Source organism: Pezoporus wallicus, unplaced genomic scaffold, assembly GCF_028554395.1.
Source record: "Pezoporus wallicus isolate ANWC-B61680 ecotype Strahan unplaced genomic scaffold, APGP_CSIRO_Pwel_v1 contig_5069, whole genome shotgun sequence".
NCBI lineage: Eukaryota > Metazoa > Chordata > Aves > Psittaciformes > Psittacidae > Pezoporus > Pezoporus wallicus.
This window is the reverse complement of record NW_026642361.1, coordinates 3,161,638-3,182,109: the sequence shown is the minus strand read 5'-3', so window position 1 is coordinate 3,182,109 and position 20,472 is coordinate 3,161,638. Positions and strand designations below refer to the sequence as shown.

The 20,472-nt window shown below is 49.5% G+C and overlaps 2 protein-coding genes and 2 long non-coding RNA genes across 5 annotated transcripts; 2 read left to right on the top strand and 2 right to left on the bottom strand.

Moving 5' to 3' along the window:
* Window positions 1–320: 320 nt before the first annotated feature.
* On the bottom strand, window positions 321–8,028 carry LOC130609940 (uncharacterized). Of its 2 annotated transcripts, XR_008974918.1 has the most exons (4): window positions 7,956–8,028; window positions 5,033–5,122; window positions 873–995; window positions 321–384 (listed from the first exon to the last, which is right to left on the bottom strand). It is a non-coding gene; the product is annotated as an uncharacterized LOC130609940 (long non-coding RNA). The 2 variants fall into 2 exon arrangements; XR_008974917.1 differs by lacking the exon at window positions 321–384 and having other exon boundaries at window positions 460–995.
* Window positions 6,934–8,363, top strand: MYF6 (myogenic factor 6). The gene is made up of 3 exons (XM_057429410.1): window positions 6,934–7,650; window positions 7,854–7,944; window positions 8,152–8,363. Exons 1-3 carry the CDS (start codon window positions 7,135–7,137, stop codon window positions 8,268–8,270), a joined length of 726 nt encoding a protein of 241 aa, XP_057285393.1. The 5' UTR covers window positions 6,934–7,134; the 3' UTR covers window positions 8,271–8,363.
* LOC130609941 (uncharacterized) lies at window positions 8,112–8,712 on the bottom strand. Its single transcript, XR_008974919.1, has 2 exons — window positions 8,559–8,712; window positions 8,112–8,237 (listed from the first exon to the last, which is right to left on the bottom strand). It is a non-coding gene; the product is annotated as an uncharacterized LOC130609941 (long non-coding RNA).
* A 5,510-nt stretch (window positions 8,713–14,222) lies between these two features.
* MYF5 (myogenic factor 5) lies at window positions 14,223–15,932 on the top strand. The gene is made up of 3 exons (XM_057429461.1): window positions 14,223–14,938; window positions 15,470–15,545; window positions 15,695–15,932. The coding sequence occupies exons 1-3, from the start codon at window positions 14,432–14,434 to the stop codon at window positions 15,886–15,888; spliced, it is 777 nt and encodes a 258-aa protein (XP_057285444.1). The 5' UTR covers window positions 14,223–14,431; the 3' UTR covers window positions 15,889–15,932.
* Window positions 15,933–20,472: the final 4,540 nt, after the last annotated feature.

The following is a 20,472-nucleotide window of genomic DNA, read 5'->3' as shown; positions in this document are numbered from 1 at the left end:
TTTTTAAAGCTAAGACTGTCTCAGTAAAGCTAATCATTTTACCTAAGGAAGAACTTAAGGACAACACATAGGACATAGCAATAAGCTCTGCTAAAACAGAAAATGTGACAGGACAGCAAAACCAACATTCTGTGTTTACCATATACTGTAAAAGACTGATGGCACCCAAAGAGTCTCAAGCAAGTCTTATCAAAATATATGACACCAGCTCTATGTGCTCAATTAAGGGAAGTGTAGGATGTGGAACACAAAAGGCAATGTTGACACACGGTGAACAAAACCTTGAAGTACAAGTCATGTAAGACGCACAAAAGACAAATATGGTGAAACCAACACTTCTTCAAAATGATGAGCTGAATCAGTATCCATAAAGGCAGAAGAATACTGAAAATAAAATGCACAAATTTTGAAATTACAGACAATAGAGCAAATACTTTACATCTCATGAAGAACAGAGAATTCTATAGGGCTATGACATGACTGCATTACTTCCAATATTGTAGTTACATTTTGGCAACAGTAATATCTCAAGAGATTCCCATTTCAATTGTTTCTGCATTTTAAATCCACATGTGCATGGAATAATTAAGAACTAAATTAATGCAGCACCAGGAAATAAGTCAAGGCCAAGTAATGCCTGCATTTGACTATAGCTTATTAACTTTATCTTAACCATCCAATGCTATGTACCTGCAATCAAACGGCTCATTACACTGGCATGCCCATATGTCAGAGAGCTAACACCAGGAAAGCAAAAGAATGTTTGCCATGGATGATGAAACAGCTGAATACAATTTATGTATAAAAAGAGATCATTCACAATAATCATTTCAGAAGTTGTGATGTGCTGTTTTAAATAATTCCTATTTTACTGCTGAGGAGGGAGTTGACTACATCCATTACCTTCACTATATCTTCACAGCTTCCACTTCCAAGCCACCATCATCCCAATTTTCCATGAAGATCCACGGCTGTGCAAAAATCCCTTGTGAGCCCTAGAAAAGTAAGCTGTAATTTTTCCACAGTCTGAGCACTAAGCTTTTTCTGTCCACAGGCATTAGAGGTGTGATTAGCCTGAGTGCTGGATCCAGAAACTATCTCTCCACACCCTTTCCTCCCTAATTTCTTTTTGCAGAATTAAAATGAATATCTATTTCATTTAGTAGTAGCATTTTGACTGAGATTAGTTTTCGATATCACAGTCATTATGGTCTAAAACTACATAGTGTGAAAATGCACTCTATGCCTCCAATAGGTTGTAGTGTAAACAGACAAATAAGTATATGACTGTAAAATGGCCTTTCATGTAATTACAAAAAATGTGAATGGCAAAAATATGATTGTATAGCACATGACGTGTCTTGTACTTGTGCCACATTCCATGCCCCCCATTTTTTGCCTAATCACAAGCAGAAGACATCTAGCATTATTACTATTACTAAGGAATGCCTCCTTGCAGATAGAACCATGGAAAATGCTCATCTCAGCCAGCAACAGCGCAAGGGGCCTCTGGCTTCTAACTGGCACTTCCTCCTCCCCAGGAAAATGTCTTGTAGTAAAATAAATGTGTTTGTGCAGTGGTGACTATTTGTCACTGTAGACCCTGACACAGGCATTAAAGCATCTGCCATTTAGAACTGTGTCTCATAACTGCCCAACATGAGAGCTGTAATGAAATCCTACCTTACTATGTTGAACTAGAGAAGTCTGTTTAGTTAGCAAGGTTGCACCTCTCAGATACTAACAGGACCGTAACCGATATGAACACTAAAGTCCATATCCAATCAAAGGAAAACAGCAATAATTTGGAACAGCTATATAGCCAAGGTCTCTGTGAATAAGAATTTTTAAATATTCTCCTACAAAGACCATAAAAATTATACAAAGTTTCTTTTCCAGGTTTCTATCTTTCTGGCTTCCCACCGCTGGAGCATATACACCATTCACTACCTCACTTGCATTTTGAGGGATGGTTGCTCCCACATGCTTTTAAATTCCCTGAAATGGCACACACTTACACACAAGGACTGGCATGTACAGAACACACGCTTCCTCTAGTCAGTTCCTAAATCTCCTGTGAGAGTGCATGGAGCAATGGGGATATGCAAATAGTATCATTTCCTTGGACAAGCAGATTTGAATAAGGCCAAGTAAGAGTCTAGGTAAGTAAAGGTCAGCTGATAGTCTAACAACACACATAAATGAAAATCAAGAATTAAAGATGGTCTGTGTTACCCTTGCAGACCTCTGTGAAATTCAGGTATTTTAAGGCAAGAAGAGATAACAAAGTTCAGCTAAGAGGTGCTCCTGCGTACCACAAGCCATGAAATTCTATATGCTCTCTTCCAGTAGCAGCAATTATACTTCCATGAATGTCAGTAAAGTTCTTTTGCATAAATTTCCCATACATCATTGTCAGCATAAGAAATTCTGGTCCCCTCCACTGCCCAGGCTTTCAAGAAAACTCATGGAAAATTTCTAATCTTTGCTCACCAAACATTTCTGTAATAAGATGTAGATTTGGGGATAGATACATGTTCTTTACCAGACTACCTATCTTTTGTGCACCAGCTTTCCCCTTACAGTTCCACATCTCTCGGCTACTTCAAACATCTTTAAAAAATAAAGATATCTCAATCCTTTCCATCTGTTTAAAATTTCCTTCTGAGAGATTAAGTGTCTCAACCTTCTTAGTTTTGCAGTCCTTGTCATGATATACTCTTTCAGATATACTCTTTCAGCAGCAAATCTCTAATGCAGCAACATGTTGATGTTTTCTCTAGTTCTTCCCAATGACCTGTGACTATGAACACATTAGCAGGTAATACAAGTGCATCAGGAGCAGAGCTGTAGAAACTGGTGGTGCTGAAGACCCAGCATCCACTTCACATTTCAGGTTGCCTTCCAATTTAGTGTCTCCTGAACAGAACCCAGACAACACACTGACAACACCCTGTACAGAGTATTGAAAGTGCAGTAAGTGGGGCTATTCAGAGATCTGCTCCACAAGGGCGCTCCTGGCAAATTAAAATGAGAAAGTAAATGCATCCTGAGTATTTCAGTGCACCTTGCGACACTTCGGGAGGAATGGCAATTAACTCTCTAATAGCTTAAACTGGTGTCCCAACTATGCAACGTACAGGTTACAAGTGACAGCAAAACACAGGCGTTAACACACATCCCCAGACATGTCACCTACCCCTACATGAATGCACTATCAAACTCAGGTGAGAAGGTATTCCATGTGAACTCAAACTGGGAGAAAACAGGACAGGAGTAAGAGCCTAAACTTCTTCTGTGGCAAAGAGGTACTCTAAGTGGTTGCCTAGATACTATAATAAGAGAAATTAGATTAAAAATGATAGAATTTTAAAAGAAGGTGTTACTTGCCTTGGGAAAAAAATAAGTATGTGTTAGAAATATCAGTAGAAGATACCAAGTCAAATGTTAGAGGGATTTCAGAAACTTGGTGAAAACCAAGTTTGGAGAATATGAACTGTTTGAAAAAGAAATAAAGGCAGAAGAAGAGCATTGTGCATTAACAGTAAAATAAGTTGAAAGGGCAAGTTTCTGCTAAGAAAGATGCTGTTGAATGTGAGTGTTAAAGGAAAAGAAGAATGAGGATGTGAACAGAAAGATTTCGATATCTGGAGTGCAAACAGACTCCGAGAACCACACCATGCCCAAACCTGGGCTTATGCTGCTAACCTGCACTTCATCAATCTGCAAGAAGCAACGTAAGAATCATTACCTGGAAGTCAGGTATCTAAACATCTCTGAAATCAAGGGGGGCACTGTACCATAGAACAGGGCAACAACAAAGACAGGATGAAAACGTCATCTTCACCTAGGTGCCACATAGGAGGGGATACGCCTGATCCCTAGTGATTAATGATGCCGCTGCAGAGAAGTGTAAAAGAGATGCAGCTAGAAGGATCTTGATGAGAGTGAAGGAGAAAAAAAAGGTATTTGGAGTGGTGTGCAGTGTTACGTGGGTTCTAGATGACAAAATATTTCTCTGTAATTCTGGATTGAACTTCTGCATAAATCATAAGGTGTTAAGAGTGACCCGGGCATTTCCAGGCTCATTATTCAACCACAATTATCCAGAAAGGTTTATGTGGCAAAGTGCATTTGGAAGGATCAAAGTTCTGGAGATCAGCTGTGACTAATTAAAATGCTTGGATTTGGGTCATCCTGAACACTTACTGAATTTACCACTTGCTGACTTACTGAAATACCTCTTTGGTAGGATAACAGACCTTTTAACCAGTGAAATACAGTACACCTCATATTTTACTTGTGTAGATATTCTGAGAGTACATCTTTAGCAGAGTAGCACAGTATTCTGGTGGAAGCAGTCACAACTGAATAAAGAACAGGCTTCACAGATTGACAGTGAGTTTTGCTGTAAGGGGCTATCAAGCCAACTGAAGTTACAGGTTGAGTTCAGCAGTGATTCTCCTTCCAATTCTATGTCCAGTTGTTCTTATTCATGTGCTTTTACTTCCTCTTATGTCTTTGTGCTTATATCTAACATGATCTGCAATGCAAGGCATGAAGAGAAAAAAGACCAGCACCAACTTTTGACTCATCCACTTGATCCCCTTTTGTAACGGAGAACATCACCGAGGACATTCTGTTCAAATATTCTGGGGTTGTTTGCTAGCTGTGTTGTGTTCACCAAGGAATTGCAATGGGAGATGCGGTGTGAAGGCAATAGCAAAACTCAAGCTGCTTATGTGATGGGGAAACTGGCTGACTTCATCCAAATTAAAATCCAGTTGCAGTTAATAGAAGTTTTGCTCCATAAAGGCCTAATTATGCTATTTCCATGTTACTGTGAGGAACCAAACCTGTTTACTCTAGCACTAAGTGCTGGAAAGAAAGAACTTACTTGGTTTCCTGTTAAAAAATCCAGACTGCTGACAGCAGTTAAGGAGCATCTGGGTCCTAAACTTCCAGCTTCCCAACTCCTTAAGTTCAATTAAAACTCTTGAACAGACAACAACTTGGCAATGAGATTTCTGACTGAAACCAAGTTTTCATTTGTGCACTTTACCAGTAGAGTGATCTTGTTTCTGGCCTTGTTCCAAACACTACCAGAGCAATAGTGAAGGAACTAAAGATTAAAAGGAAAAAAAATTACTGTAGTAAATGTGAAAATGTTTAAAGTAATCAGATTACAATTTTTCCTTTATTATTATTATTATTACTACCATCACTAATGGTATGGGACAAACATCCCTGTGGGACTACAAAGCATGCAGTGCCAAGCGGTGGCTCCTCCCTGGATAGTCAGCAAATTAATTGAGAAACACAAAGGACAGGTCAACATTATACCTCTTTTTAAAGACAGAAAACTAAATCACATGGAAATGAAGTTACTGGTCAAACAGAGAGCAAGTTGCAGAACATGGAAACTGGGAAACTGTATCTTACATTCAGCTCCTTAACTTCTTTAATCTGAGAAGAAAAAACCCTCAGTGCTAGAATATTAATATCAAAAATAGTTTTGCTGAGGACAGTCTGAATTTCTCTGTCTCATCCAAAACTGGGTATTTTTCTGCCTCATTAAAGCAGAAACAAGGTGAATGTTAACAACACTGATTTGGGCAAAACAAAATCACAGCTACTCTTTGAAATGTTTGTACTCTGAAATATTGCTTTGCAATCAGTTTTGGAGAAACAGTCAAGTCAATGATCAATTCCAAAGTAGCTTTTGAGAAATAAACAAAAATGAAACAGTTCTGAAAGAACTGAAAGGATGAAGTTAGAAGCTACATTTGAGAGATATTGTGGTATTCCAGGGGCTTCATCCACTCTTCATGTATTAGAGTTTCTATGAAGCATACAGATATGTATCTGTACATACATATACATGTGTTTATACACACACAGAAATGCACTTGTTTATCCACATAAATACACATACATATGCGTCCATAGAGATGCACACATACGTATGCATATATACACATATATATTTACATAAGCAGAGAGAAATTACGTGGGATTTAATGAACACAAGACAGTGGAGGGAAAGAGGCAAACAGGGCGTTTTCCCATACCCTCTCTTTCTTGATGCAAGGGAAGCCCAGACATGATGTGGCATTACAGTATACACTAACAGAGAGTGACCGTGAGCTCTGGTTTTAGTTTCAGGGGCTAGGAAGCCCTACATGCCTTGCCAGGCCCGAGGGATTAAACTGCAGTTACACCATATGCCTGGGCTTTTCTTGCCCTGACCACCATCAAGGACAGAGGCAGTCAGACTGTAACCTAGTCACCTGGAATCACTCCCATCACACCTCATGAGAGATGTGGGAAAGTTCATATTAAAAGACAAAGCCGAGGTGCAATAACCATGGGTGCTTCAGCACAGCAGCAAGGTTCTGCCTTGGCAACCTTCTCCCTGTGTGTGGACAGTGAGCTTGGCTCCTAACCTTGGGCTGGCCCGGGTGACTTGGGTCACAGGAATGGCATGTTTCAAGGTGTGGGGGAGGGGTGGTGCAATAACAGGGGCTTCTGGCTTCTTCTGAAAATATTAACCTATTTAGAGAGCGATGGCTGCCTTTGAAATCACTCCTTATAGATTTATAGTCAGCGCTGGGGCACCAAGGGTGAGTTGCGGCGTGTGCTGGGTGGGGTGGGCTGGGGGAGAGCTTCCTCTGAAGCCCCGCGCCTTTGTCTCCTGGCCATGCCCCGCGGGCTTGTCAGCAGGGACCGGGACTGCAAGGGGGCAGCCGCAGCCCCCAAGCCCCCACCTCAGGTCCCTTTGCTTGACCCCAAGCACACTCACAGGATTCCGGGGAGTGGGGACAGGAGCTGGGTTGTATTCTTCTTTTCCGATTGTTTTACCTTTTTATTTTAATTTGCCTTGCTCTACCCGTGCCCCCCCACTCGTCCTTCTAAATAGGAGATGTTCTCAGGACAGCGCCCAGGAGACTGGCTGGAATCAGTTTTGGAGGGTGATACACCGCGACAGCTAAAAGTTGGATAGGGTTTCAGCAGCTCCTATATAAAGCAGGGGGACTTATGTCACTGCACTAATTAAATTCCATCTGGGTTGTTCCTCGGGGTGTTTTTGAGCCTGCCACCCAACTCAAGCCGGCAGAGAGGCCGAGGGACAGCATGATGGACCTTTTTGAAACTGGCTCCTATTTCTTCTTCTTAGACGGGGAGAATGGAGCCCTGCAGCAGCTGGAGATGGCCGAGGGATCCCCGCTGTACCCAGGCAGCGACGGCACCTTGTCCCCCTGTCAGGACCAAATGCCGCCAGAGGCCGGCAGTGACAGCAGCGGAGAGGAGCATGTGCTGGCACCCCCGGGACTACAACCCCCTCACTTCCCCGGCCAGTGTTTGATCTGGGCTTGTAAAACTTGCAAGAGAAAGTCGGCCCCCACGGACAGACGGAAAGCAGCCACGCTGCGGGAGAGGAGGCGACTTAAGAAGATCAACGAAGCCTTCGAGGCTCTGAAAAGGCGGACTGTGGCGAATCCCAACCAGAGGCTGCCCAAGGTGGAGATCCTGAGGAGCGCCATCAGCTACATCGAGAGGCTGCAGGACCTCTTGCACAGGCTGGATCAGCAGGAGAAAATGCAAGAGATCGGGGGAGACCCTTTCAGCTTCAGCCCCAAGCAGGGAAATGTAAGCACTGCCGCCCGATTCCTTCCGCCGCCCCGGCCTCCAGCTGCCAACCCGCCGCGCCCGTCCCCACCCCTCCTCCGCCTCTGCGCGGCCCCTGCGGTGGTCGCGGGACGTGCGGGTTCCTTGGGGCCGCGAAGGGCAGCCGGCCCGGCCCGGAGAGCGGCGGGCCGCCTTGCTCATAGCCGCCCGCCTGTGTGCCGCAGGTCCCCAGTTCAGACTTCCTGAGCACCTGCACCTCCGACTGGCAAAGCGTTTCTGACCATTCCCGAGCCCTCGGAGTCAGCACCAAGGAAGGTAACTCGCACCGCGGCCCCTGCCCCTCAGTACCCCTCCGCCTCCGGGCCGTGCTCACCCGTCGCTGCCGCGCGTCTTTCCCTTTGCCCTAACGATCGTTGTTCCCAACGGCCGGTGTCTCACCCCCCGCCTGCCGTGAGCCCCGCGCCGCAGGCCCGGCGAAGACGAACGTTTTTGCTCTTTAATCCCTTTTCTCTCGTTGAGCAGGAGGCTCCGTCGTCGAGTCGTCGGCCTCCAGCAGCCTCCGCTGCCTCTCTTCCATTGTGGACAGTATTTCTTCCGACGAGCCCAAACTGCCCAGCCCTGAAGAAGTGGTGGAGAAATAAACCCGGTTACCTTGGTAGTATTTAGCGGAGATGGAGCCCCCACCCCTCCCCTCTAAACTAAGTAACGAAGCAAATTAAGGCAGTGGAAAGCCCAGGCAGTGACCTCGTTAAGGCCGAGTGAGGGTACACCTATCCCAGAGAAAAAAAATGGCTCTCCCTGACCCGAGCCAGACTTTCCCCCCTTTTACCCCCACCCTGAGTTTTGTTTTCTTTAAACGTGTTGCATAGACCATCCCACCTTTATTTCGTCTTTATTGTCTTTTTTTTTTTTTTTTTAATTTAAGATACTTACCTGTGTACCGGTGATCCGCTTTGTCTGAGGCTCACCGGAAAGTTCATTCCTGTCTGAGGGAAGCTGTTGGTTGCATTTCGCGTTAATCGTATTTAAAAGAGATCCCGCCTCGTTTCGTTCCTGTAAATAATTTCAGTGCTGTCTTGTTGGTTTTTTGGGGGTTTGTTTTCTTTTTTTTTTTTTTTTTTGTAAACATAACAAATATTTAAATTGTGGAATGTGATATTGTATATAAGAACAGACATATTTCTTGTATTGTAAAATAAAGCTCTTTGTGTTACAGTGTTTCTCCTCCCCCCCTTCCACCTCCCGGTAATTCAGTAATAACGCGATCCCGGAGTTAAAACCCGCCACCGGCTTCAGCGACATCGAGCCCCTGGGAGTCAGACGGGTACTGCCGGGACATGACCCATCCGGCTGGACGCATTTCTTCTCCGTTTTCGCCTCCAAGACGCGTCTCTCCTTAGCTGGGGTCCCACCGGCGGTGTTACCGACCCTCTCCCGGGGCAGCGTCCGGGCAAGGCGGGGTGCCGCAGCCCGTGCCCTCGCTGTGCTTCGCAGCGGACTCCCCCCTCCCCGGAAAAGCGTTATTGCTCCCCTAAAATGCCCGGTGGTACCGCTTACTTAGCTAGGCAGGCAGGGACCTTCTGCGGCCTTGTCCTGCACATGGTGGATGAGCCTGGAAGGTGGCAGCGCAAGGACCCCCCCGGTCCTTGAGAACAGAAAGGCTCAGCGCCTCTCGCCTTTTCCTCTCGGCACTTGAAGCCAGGTCTTGTCTGCGGCAACACTGCTGGGCCCACTGCCCTAACGGGGCGGCAGAAGGCAGAGACAGGAGCCCGCTCCCTCGGGAGCTGGGGGCCGCGGTTTCTTGTCGGGCAAGGAAACTCCCCTTGGCTTCTTGAGCCTGAGGGAGAGGGGAGCGGGGTCCCTCCGGGAGGAAAGAGTTAAGCGGCCGAAAAGGGGGTTGGGGAGGGTTACAACAGATGAAGCCTTTCACTCAGTGATGTAAAACCCCCAGCCTCTCTGAGGACTGTGGAACGGAGCTGCTCGCAGCCGGAGTGTTACGGTTTGTAACAGATTGTTGATACCCCCGGGATGGGGCGACCACCGGGAAACAGCCCGCTCTGCCCTTCGCACGCACACACGGCTCCACAGAGTGCAGACAACAGCAAAGGGCAGCAGCTCCAATGCTGCCGGCGGATGCTCCCCTCCTCAGCTTTAACCCGTGGTGTATTTTTAGGGGGTTGGTTATTTAAAGGCCACAGCCACATTTCGGGAAGGTCTCCTCCCCCCTTTCCCGACCGGCTCGGGCGCGGTTGCGGTCGTCGGAGAGGGAAGCTCTGGGAAAAGGCTGCTCCGAGAGCCGGTGCCTGTACCGCCGCACTGCCTCTTTCCTCCTCTCCCGTGCCGCTGCCGCCAGCCTGGGTTTTAAACCTGGGGAGTGCTCGCTCTAATTGCTCTCTTAATGAGACAGATACTCTGGTGTAAGGAGTACTTCCCCTTTTTCTCGTTCCACACACAGAACACACAGAGCCTCAGGTTGCTCTTAGCCACTTCGGAGAGAAGGTTCCTGCGTGACGTCTCTGCCTTTGGTTAAGACGTCATGGCTTGTTTCCGTAGCGAGGTGACCTCATCAGAGTATTGCTATCGCTAGCCTCAACCAAGGGGCCTGTCCGCCCGCGGCAGCGTCTCCTCCCGCAGCAGGGTAACTAGAGTGATTGGAGTAAATTTGCCTACAGGAGAAGGGATTGGGGTTTTTTCATTAAATAAAATGCCTTCCGAAGAGACTCTCCGTGACCCCCGCGCTGCGGCTGACACCCTTCCCAGCGAGGGTCCTCAGTGTGTTTGCAATTAAAATGTTTGTCTTTGATATTAATAATGGTAATCTTTACCTAAGCCCCCAGCCAAAGCAAACAGGGCCCTGGAATCACAAGATCAAAGGGTAATAACAGGGTAAGGACAAGCAGGTTGTGATTTAATCTGGGCTTTCTCCAGAGGGGCCATGCACAGAGGCATCGAGGTTTTTACACGACGGCCGCTGCCCTTCTCTCCCCCTCCGCCGCGCTCCGGTTTATTTAACGGGAAAGACGAGGGCCGGGGCGCTGCTCCAGCAAAAACACCTAAATCCCGGCCGCCTCGCCCCTACCGGCCCCACTCCGCACGGAGCCACCTGCCCGCTCCCGCGGGGGGCGCGGATCCGCCGGCGGGACTAGGAGGATACGGGGTGTCTGCAGTGCTGCTGCGTTGTCACCGCTCTGCTCTGAAGTGACCAGACTCTGCTTAACGCCTCTTTTTTCTTTTTATTGTGCATCTTTGTTTTCTTCCCTAACACCGGCCGCAGCCCCAGGAGGGAGGCAGGCAGCCGGCAGCCGGCTCAGCTTATTTTCCGAGGCCGAAGGCAAGCAGGCAGGCGTCTGTCCGGCAGCTATTTCCACGGGGAAAATTCCTGCTGGAATCAGTGCTGCTTTGGGGAACCAGTACGACTTTTCCAGAGCTTCCACCTTTCTGTGGGGAACGAACTGGGGAATGGGAGTGGGGGGCAGGGGAGGGAGGAGGCTGAATAATTGAACCATGTGCTCGCTGGGACGTCCCTCCGATAGCAGGAACTAGCGACTTTTCCCAGTCTCAAGGCTGCTAAAAGCCCCTCTCGTCCCTTTGATCTCTCTTGGGAGTCCGGGGATGCCAGCAGAGGCCAATGCCTTCTTCAGCTGTCCTCTGTACAGATCCCCCTGGCAGGTACTAATGTGTTTACTTAGGTGCGCAGCGTTCCCAGCACTGGGGGGAACCAAACGTTTCTCACACGGCTGGAAGCGCGCGGCCCTACCAGCCCAACTGCGAAACAGTTCCCCGGCGGGGCGGCGCGGAGGAGCCCTCGCCGCCAGCCACGGCGCCCACCGACCGCGGGAGGGGAGAGGCGAGGGGCGAGGGGCGAAGGCGGTACGGAACGGCTCGGCAGTGTCGGGCGTCCCGTTACATACAAGACGTCCCTCCCTGGGTAACGCTCCTGGGGCCGGTTGCCGCTCCGCACCGGAGGTCCGCTGGGAACCGCAACGTGCTTTGCAGAGGTGCGGGGTGCGCAAGGCTCGGGTGGGCCCCAAACACCTCTTGCCCCTCGGGAGGGTTTTCTTTGGTTAAATAGAAAATCCCGTTAAATAGATCATACGAACTGCGAATGCTCCCAACGTGGGATGGAATCCCTCCAGAAATAGGATTGCTGCGGTTGGGGTGAGGACTCCATTTCATAGAATGGTTTGGGTTGGAAGGGACCTTAAGGATCATCTAGTTCCAACCCCCCTGCCATAGGAAGGGACACCTTCCACTAGGCCAGGTTGCTCAAACCTCCGTCCAACCTGGTCTTAAACACTGCCAGGGATGGGGCAGCCGCAGCTTCTTAAAGGGGTCGTGACACGTTCACCATTTTCTCTGTGTCCGTCCACAGGGGCAGACAGTGTCTGAGGGTCTGGCGGTTCCCGCTTTCCGGACTTGAGCCGCTATTCTCCCCCACCCCCCAGCAGCCTCATTAGCCAGCCTTGTAGTTTGTGTTTTCTCTCCCCCGTCTTTAGTTCCACTCCCCTATTGCACTTCTGCAAACTTGAGATCACTTTACCAGAGGAGCCGGTGGCTCTTAAGGGATACTAATTACAGATTTTTTTCTTCCCGAGTGACAGGCTCTTCCATCCTTTCTTCCCTTTCCCCCCAAATATTAAAGGAAAAAGGGAAACAAAGTTTCCTAGCTCCTCAAAGACTTCTGGGGAAAGGTAAGCTTCTTAACGATCCCACTCCGGCTCTGCAGGCCGGGAGATGGGACCGATGGGGTATCCACCAGGAGACCTACTGTGCGTGCCTGGAGAGAAACCCCTCCTTGGAAGGTGATCATAGCTGTGGCCAGCACTTGAAAGATCAAGTTTATTTGTGGACAAAGAATAAATCTGTAAACAGGGTTTATTTTAGCCAGCGCAAACGGGGTAAATCACAGTATGTGTGTGTCCGTGTGCTCGCCACAGCTCAGTGAAGAATTCAAGTTACTGCCGAGCAGAGCCCCTTTCTAACTGACGGTGTCTTAAGAAAACAATAGGGAACTGCCCTGTTTCAGATGTGGCACAACTGAACAGCAACCTGCTCCTCGGGGTGGCAGAAGCCTGGAATTCTGAGCTTTCCCCTTTCTGTAACTTTACTCCTTTATCAACTCCCGGCTTTTCCTACAGTATTCATTTCAAAGGGGGCTCTCCCCGGCCCGTTTATGGCCCCAAATAAACCGAAGCAGCGCAAATGTAGCCTTCCCCAAGCTTTCGATAATTATACATCCGATAGTTGGAAGAAGGAGGGGTGTGTGCATGGGGATTTTCTTTAAGGAAAATCATTTAGCCTAAAAGTGGAAATCCGCCTTTTGGGGGTTCGGGGCTAGGGGGGAGGAGATGAGGTCTCCCCAGCAGCAGACGCGGGTGAGGGGGGTCGGATGGTTTTCCAGCACGGCACCTCTCTTCAGGTGACGTTCCCTGCCCGCTTTGCTCACTCGAAGAGCAGCTCCTTGAGACACCGGGGTGGCCGTGCCCTCTGCGTTACCTTTTCCTGACGAGGGGCTAAACCGGAGTCGCCTTTTTCCTGGACACACGGACCGGCTCTGTAGCGTTTGACCAGCTGCTGGGTCCCTTGCTCTCCGTTTGAGTTAAACTGGGTGAACATAATTTTATTCCCAGGTATGGAAGGTTCCCTTCGCCTTCTCACAATATTTGCCTCCAATACAAAAGCCACCTGGATGAAACCAAAGGGTTCCTGCGCGTTAGCAAATGCCTGTTAAATGGCTTCATTACCGCTCTAATGACCCTTGCACCGCTCCGCTCAGCTACTGCTGCGGCTGGGGCTCTGCAGGGCTTTTGTCCCCGGCTTGTGTAAAATTACTTAGGGATTGCGGGGTTAGAAATTTTACACTTCCAGGAGGGGTTTGTTGCACTGGCAGCTGGGACGCATCTGTAACGGTGCAAGTTTGCCTGAAAGCAGAAAATTAGCAAGCCCGAGGCACTGCTCGACTGTTGTGTCTCTGGCAGTGCCGGGTCACACGAGTAGGAGAAAGAATGGGAAGGGGGTTTGTCTCGGAGCAAACACGTACACTTTTCATTTGTGAGAAGCGTTCCCTGTGACCCGATCCGACAGCACTAAAACCTGGGTCCCTCCACTCCTCGTCTCTCCTGGCCACACGTAGCTGGGCATTTTTGTCCCCTGGTTGATGACACAATTTCAATTACAGGACACGCTCAAGATAAACGAGCAAACCTTAGGTCAGAAGCGAGGGGTGAATTTTTTCAGGTTAGACGTGTACCACAGACTGCGTGGACTAAAGACACGCAAGCGGATGCTGTAGGTGCTATGGAGAGCCTTCTACGTTATTTCCCCTGCGGGGAGAGCCGGTGTCGCTCCCGCTGCAGCGTGTGATGGGAGAGGGGAGCACCGGGACGAGAAACAGCTCTGTAGGAGATGTCAGCCGTTCGAGCGCTCTTACTGCCCTTCTTTCTCTTCCCATAGCAAACCCGCGAATTCCCAGTCTTGGTTTCAACTTCGTAGATGCCACAAACAGTCCTGGGGAGGTCGGGCATTAGAGAAGTGCCCAGCTCACGGTTCTCCAAGGGAGCGGTGCGAAGCAAATTGTCTCCTGGGGCCTTGCCCAGACAGCCCCCGGCGGGGGATGTGGTGGGATATGCTAATACAGCCTGGCCGCTGTGGACCAGCCTCCCTTTACGTGTATATATAAGGGCCCCCCGCATCAGCCAGCGGACACTTCGTCTCAGGTCTCTAATTAAGGGAGAAATTGCCCCAGAGCGCCTCGACGAGAGCCGCCGGCTGCCGCCCCACGCTGCCCGTCTCTGCTGCAGGGATGGAGGTGATGGACAGCTGCCAGTTCTCCCCGTCCGAGCTATTCTATGACAGTTCCTGCCTCTCCTCCCCGGAGGGCGAGTTTCCCGAGGATTTTGAACCCCGGGACCTGCCTCCCTTCGGCGGTCCCGAGCCCCTCGAGCCCGCCTGCTCCGAGGAAGAGGAGCATGTCCGAGCTCCCACTGGCCACCACCAGGCCGGCCACTGCCTCATGTGGGCTTGCAAAGCCTGCAAGAGAAAATCCACCACAATGGACCGGCGGAAGGCGGCCACCATGAGGGAGAGGAGGAGGCTGAAGAAAGTGAACCAGGCTTTTGAGACCTTGAAGCGATGCACCACTGCCAACCCCAACCAAAGACTTCCCAAAGTAGAGATCCTGCGAAACGCCATCAGATACATCGAGAGCCTCCAGGAGCTCTTGAGGGAACAGGTAGAAAACTACTATCACCTGCCGGGACAGAGCTGCTCCGAACCGACCAGCCCTACTTCCAGCTGCTCCGATGGGATGGTAAGAGCGGGACAAGAGCGATGGGGCTGTGGGGACCCCACAAAGGCCCGCGGAGAGTCCCCCCTCAGTCCAGCGTCGAGGGACCGGTCTTATGGGTATGGGACGGGCAGAATGCACCAGGACATTAGAAAAAGGCGTATGGGCTGCGTTAGAGCAGGCCCGTTCTCTGATTTAACGCTAGGCACGCACACGGGCTTTCCGGGAATGCGGGGGGACACGGCAACGCTGCCAGAGGGCACCCAGCAAGGGCCCCAGCAAGGGCCCTAGCCCCCGGAGGCTTGTTCCCCGCGTCCCCCCCCCTCCCCCCCACCCCCAGTTTAGCGCGGCGTAGGAGAGGAGTGAGACGTGGGGCGGGGGCATAGACGGGGAAGGGGAGAAGCTCCCTGGCGGGGAGCTGCTGTCCCGCTCCCGTGCGGCACCAGGGCTTCCTCCCCGCGGGCTTTCAGGCACTTTACCTCCGGGGGAGCATCCCACTGGCCCGGGGCGCAGTGGGGGCGGCTGGGCCGGCACTCGCCCCTCGCTATTTTGCAGGCCGACTGCGGCAGCCCCGTCTGGTCGGCGAGAGGCAGCAGCTTCGACGCCGTGTACTGCTCCGAGATGGCCCACGGTAAGCCTGACCCGCCGGCAGCCGAGGGCGCGGGGGATGGAGGAGTGGGCCGGGGAAGCCGCCTCGCTCCCCGTGGTATTTTTGGGGGCCAGCACAGGAACCCGCTGTAACGCGCTGCCTTTCTCCCGGTTCCCTCATCCCGGCCGCAGGGTACGCCGCCGGGCAGAGCAGCGCCCTGTCCAGCCTGGACTGCCTCTCCAGCATCGTGGACCGCCTGTCTCCGGCGGAGGAGCCGGGGCTGCCTCTCCGCGACGCCGACTCCCTCTCTCCCAGCGCCAGCATCGACTCGGGGCCGGGGACGCCAGGGACGACGCCGCCACGACGGACCTACCATGCGCTATGAGGGCCCGGACGGGCCGGCACCCCGCGCCTCCCGCCGCCGCCGGGGCCGCCGTCTTCGCCCGGCCACGTCCCGCAAGCGCTTCTCGGGCGAGAGGGGCAGCCCCGGCGCAGCTTGTCCCGCCACAACCCCTCGGGGCCGGGGCAAAGCGCCCTGCCGGGCCCGGCCCGGAGTCCCCCCGGGGTCGGCAGACCCTGGGGCTCGGGACAGCGCTGCCCTGGAACCCTGCTGCAAATAAAACGTGCTGTAAGAGAGCTGTCCCGCCTGATGGTTTTTTACGTGCGTGCCTTGGTACTGGGGAGGGCAGTAAGACCCGGCTGCGGGGGCCCTGTCAGCATCTGTGTTCATCCCCAGCCCAGCCTCTGTCACCCCCAGCTCCTGCCTCGCCCCAGCGGTCCTGGGTTACGGGATGTAACATCTTGCCGGGCTGGGGCCTGGGAGCTTGATTCTTCTTTCAGCAGTGTGTACTGCTGTGAAAAGGCTCATAGAGGAACAAAAATGTGGAGGGTCAAATTCTCCCTCCATTCCTGTCCTGCTACTGGCAGAGTCACCTTTATTTTTTGCAAGAGTAAAAGTAGTATTTTATATACTATATACACGCCAGCAAAGCACTCATATCTTTGTCTGGGTATGAAGACTGAACACATACTCCCAGATTTGATCCTAAAATTGCTTGGTGACTTTCTTCTGTAAAACAAACTCTGTGATCTACCTCTGATACCCTGTCAGGTAATTTTACTCTCAGTCACTCTCAGTACTCTGAAAGAGACAAGTTTAGTGAAGTTAATAAGAGCAAACCACAGGTATCTCTTTCCCAATCCACGGGGTACATATCACAATATTCAGAAAGCAGTTTTTTCCTAATGACTTTGGTTCTACTAGTCGGTGTGAAAATTCTCTATTTACATGGACCTAAAGATAGACAGGTAAAGTCTTCATGAGTTTCAGAATTAACAAGTATTTCCTTCCAGACACGAAATTTCATTCTTTCTACCATGAAAAATTCCAGCCCTTTGCACTGTTCTAGTTGCAATCCAGAACTTTTTAGGCCTTCTCTGTGCCCCCAAAAAGACAGAGATGAGATGGAGAGATGGGCTCCTTCAGTGCATCCAGAAATGTCTCCTGCAAGAAACACTGAGTAGGAAGAGATGTGCACCCTCACTAGCGTGGGATAAGGTTGTATTTGCCATTTGTGTTTCCGTTGTTTAGCACTGGGTGGCCAAGGGGCCTGGAAGTGGTATTTCACCTCTGATAAATCTTTCACTTGAACTCAGCCCAGCTAAGTCATGTCGCTGTTACCACCTGACTGTTCTTTGGCAGCACCTCTGAACTGAAGATGAAAGAAGCCTGGCTCAGGGATGGCCCCATCCTCTCAGCACACCAGGGGACTGTGTCTCCCCAAAAGGGCTACAGAGAAAGTGAGATGGCAGCTAGCTGAGCTGCTTAGCCAGGGAAGCAGGCAGCTCTGCTCCTGACACAGGCTGATGCAGGCAGCCAGTCCTTTTCCAGCATGGCTGCCCTCAAAATCACTTTTTGCCCTTTCTGTGTAACCTTGAGGTAAGGGTGTTCTTTCCTGCAAAGTTAGGAGGAGCCTTTTCCAGAATGGGCTTTTGGTGTATACAGTTAGGTCCCAAGTAATCATTAAGTAGAAAAAGTGGTTTGAAACCCCTGGATTGCAGAGGTGCAAACAAGGCAATCACACACTCCTGTTGTTACAGATCTTTCAGGAGTACCCAAGCGCTTTAATTCAGACACAGTTACAGGTGATCTTTCTTAGTTACAGGTGATCACTTCCTTAGCCTTCTGTTTGTAGAAATCCTTATGCAAGACTGTGAACACAACTGTATTTATTCATGATTTCTCACACACTGCTGCAGTGCTAGCCCCTCTCAACCAAAACACTGTCCCAGGGATACTGCTTAGGGCCAGGACCTAGCACAGTGCAGATCCACTTAAGTGATGGTTTAAAACAAGTTAAGCTGGAGAACTTCCAGCATTTCATTCTGCACTATACTGACCTTGGCAAGTGATCTCTGGTGAAGTATGCAGAGTAACACTACCAAATCACATGTTGGTAATGGACACCTCTGTTTGGCTGGGAGATGTTTTAAGAGTTGCAAAAAGGTCAATACTTCTGAGAAGCAGCTTTTCAGAGAGTGAGAAATGTCCCGTCTGTGGGATGTTTGTCCTCAGACCCCCTAAGTCCTACCAGACTAAGTTACAATTTGTGAGTTCTGTTTTACACATCTAGGAAACAAACTCTTGATTACAGGACATCTATAAACAAAGTTCCCATGAGCTGAAATGTGCTGCAATCCTCAGAAGGAATGGAAGTTAGGACCATGAAACCACCTTTAGCCTGTGTATTGGGGAAAAAAAGGTGTAAAGGGCTAAAGGGCTGCTGTCTTGGGAGTTACACTCTTTGCACATAATAATAGTAATAATAATAAATAATGAACTGAAAAGAGATATCTGTATAGTATGTGAAACATGCTCATTTAAGGAAGGTTGTGCCCACAAATACAGAAGATGATGGTACAGAAAACCTGGGCTCTACCTCTCAAGTCCTGTCACCTGGTCGAGAGCTGCAGGCTCTGGGACACTCTTCAGGGGTCTCATGGGCAGGCAGGCTGGCAGGTGGGATGAGAGATGCCTCACAGTGCCAGGATAATGTAACACAGGAGCTGCAAGTTTTCTGACTCTAACTCAGTGCAAGGGAAAGGCATAATTCTGTGCAATTTAAAAAATACAGTCCATGCCATATTTCAATTTTACCTCTGAAAATCGTGCCTTTTTGGGGGGCTTATATCCTGACTGAGAGAGGCAGCTGTGCTTTTCTAAGTGTGTGTGTGTGCAGAGCTTCTTGTATCTTTTATCTTTTGTTAAGAAACCAAACGGAGACCTTCAGTAAAATACCTGTTTTATACTCAGCTCAAAAGCCCCACTGTACATTACAAAACTAACACAGGAACATAGCAAAGATCTTTTAGATATAACATCAAGACAAAAATCCTGCTTGCTTTATGTTTTTATTTCTGAATTGCTTGTGTGGAAAAACACCCATTTTCCCTGTAGGAAAAGATCAACCTCTTCTTCTATGGTAAGGCTTATAAGTGATAAAATTCTAGTAATTAATTCTTGGAGGATGAAGGACTTCTAATTCATACTGTTTGTCAAAACATGCCTAGGAATGTCCGCAGTTCATGGCAGCATTTTGTGGGAAATTCAGCATCTTCATCTTCCCAGATTAGCCTGCTTGTCAGGAGCAGTCAAACATAGCAGGCAGCTCCATTCTCCCCACCTCAGAACCGCTCCCTCCCCTCCTTCTCCTCCTCCTCATCTGCAGGGCCCTTGACTTGCTCATCACATCTCCTTACTCCTCTCCGCTGGACCTTAGGGTCCCACTGGAGGAGCCACAGCTGGCCAGCTGACGACTGCTGACCTTTGGCAGGCTCTGCACAGGGTATCAGCCTTACAGCTGGCCACAACTGCCTTCCTGGCAACTAGAAGACCTAATGAGCTTGGCCAGCTGGAGAGTGGGCTGGGATTCTGCTGGCTCATTCGATCCTGTGTGAGGGATGGTGGAGTTCACCCCCAGATATGGAGGGGGTGAGCAGTGCATCGGTACATGTGCTGCCTCAGGACATCAGGGCCAGCCTCTCCTGCAGCAGACTGGATTAGTGGAATGAGTGAAAAAGAGACTGCTTCAGTTGAGTTATTAGTTAGGCTTCACTAGTGGCCTTTGCCCTCACTACGTGTTATTCTGTTCTCTCCCTTCAATTGGAGACATACACCCATCCACCAGATCAGAGCTGAACTGAGCGAATTATTCCACTTTCCAAACACAGCTCTTCATTTGGCAGGTGCCCTGCTTGCTTTCCCCCAGGAGCTTATGCATCCTGAATGCTCATGGATCTCATACCAAAATCCACTGTACTGCAGAACCTAGCTATTTTCTCAAAGGTTTCCTGCTTTCCTTTCCCTAGACCAGCTGATAGGCACATCCAGTCCTGGAGACTGGTTTCAATTTGGGCATGAGTAACATTTACGGACTAGTTGGCAATCTGCTGGGAGATGTTAGTGGCTATGATGCCAAAGGCATCACTGAGCTGTGCTTGAAAAAGTTGATAGTGGGCATAGTATATGAGGGCCCTCAAACCCAGTGAAAGAAAGGTGTCTGGACTAAATCAAGTACAGTTGAATCTGATACTCTCTGAGAGACCTTCAAACCTAGACTAGCAGCAGAGGAATAAATGTGTGGTCTTTTTGTTTCTCTGATCTTCTGTGAATATATGCTTTTGAACTTACACTATTTTCTGTTTTAAAAATTCCATATAACATGTATGCTAAGTAAAAATAAACCCTACTGAGAAGGCCTAAAGCTTTAGCTTTGATATTTTTGATTGGTTGGTTTTGGGGGGGTGTGTTTGAGGGTTTTTTTGTTTGTTTTTTTTTTTTTAAGTACCAAATCCTACCACTTGCAGCGAGACTCAGCTAGTTAACAGGGACTCAGGGACCCAGTAAAGATCTGGTTGTGGTACAAAACTCAAGCGGGTGTGCCTGTAATACATTATAGGGGGCCAAACT

Excerpts from the sequence above, each read along its gene's own strand:
- MYF6 (XM_057429410.1), top strand. The coding sequence starts at position 7,135 with ATGATGGACCTTTTTGAAACTGGCTCCTATTTCTTCTTCTTAGACGGG. Across the intron at positions 7,651-7,853 it reads TCAGCCCCAAGCAGGGAAAT|GTCCCCAGTTCAGACTTCCT; the intron begins GTAAGCACTGCC and ends TGTGTGCCGCAG. Across the intron at positions 7,945-8,151 it reads CGGAGTCAGCACCAAGGAAG|GAGGCTCCGTCGTCGAGTCG; the intron begins GTAACTCGCACC and ends CTCGTTGAGCAG.
- MYF5 (XM_057429461.1), top strand. The coding sequence starts at position 14,432 with ATGGAGGTGATGGACAGCTGCCAGTTCTCCCCGTCCGAGCTATTCTAT. Across the intron at positions 14,939-15,469 it reads CCAGCTGCTCCGATGGGATG|GCCGACTGCGGCAGCCCCGT; the intron begins GTAAGAGCGGGA and ends GCTATTTTGCAG. Across the intron at positions 15,546-15,694 it reads CTGCTCCGAGATGGCCCACG|GGTACGCCGCCGGGCAGAGC; the intron begins GTAAGCCTGACC and ends TCCCGGCCGCAG.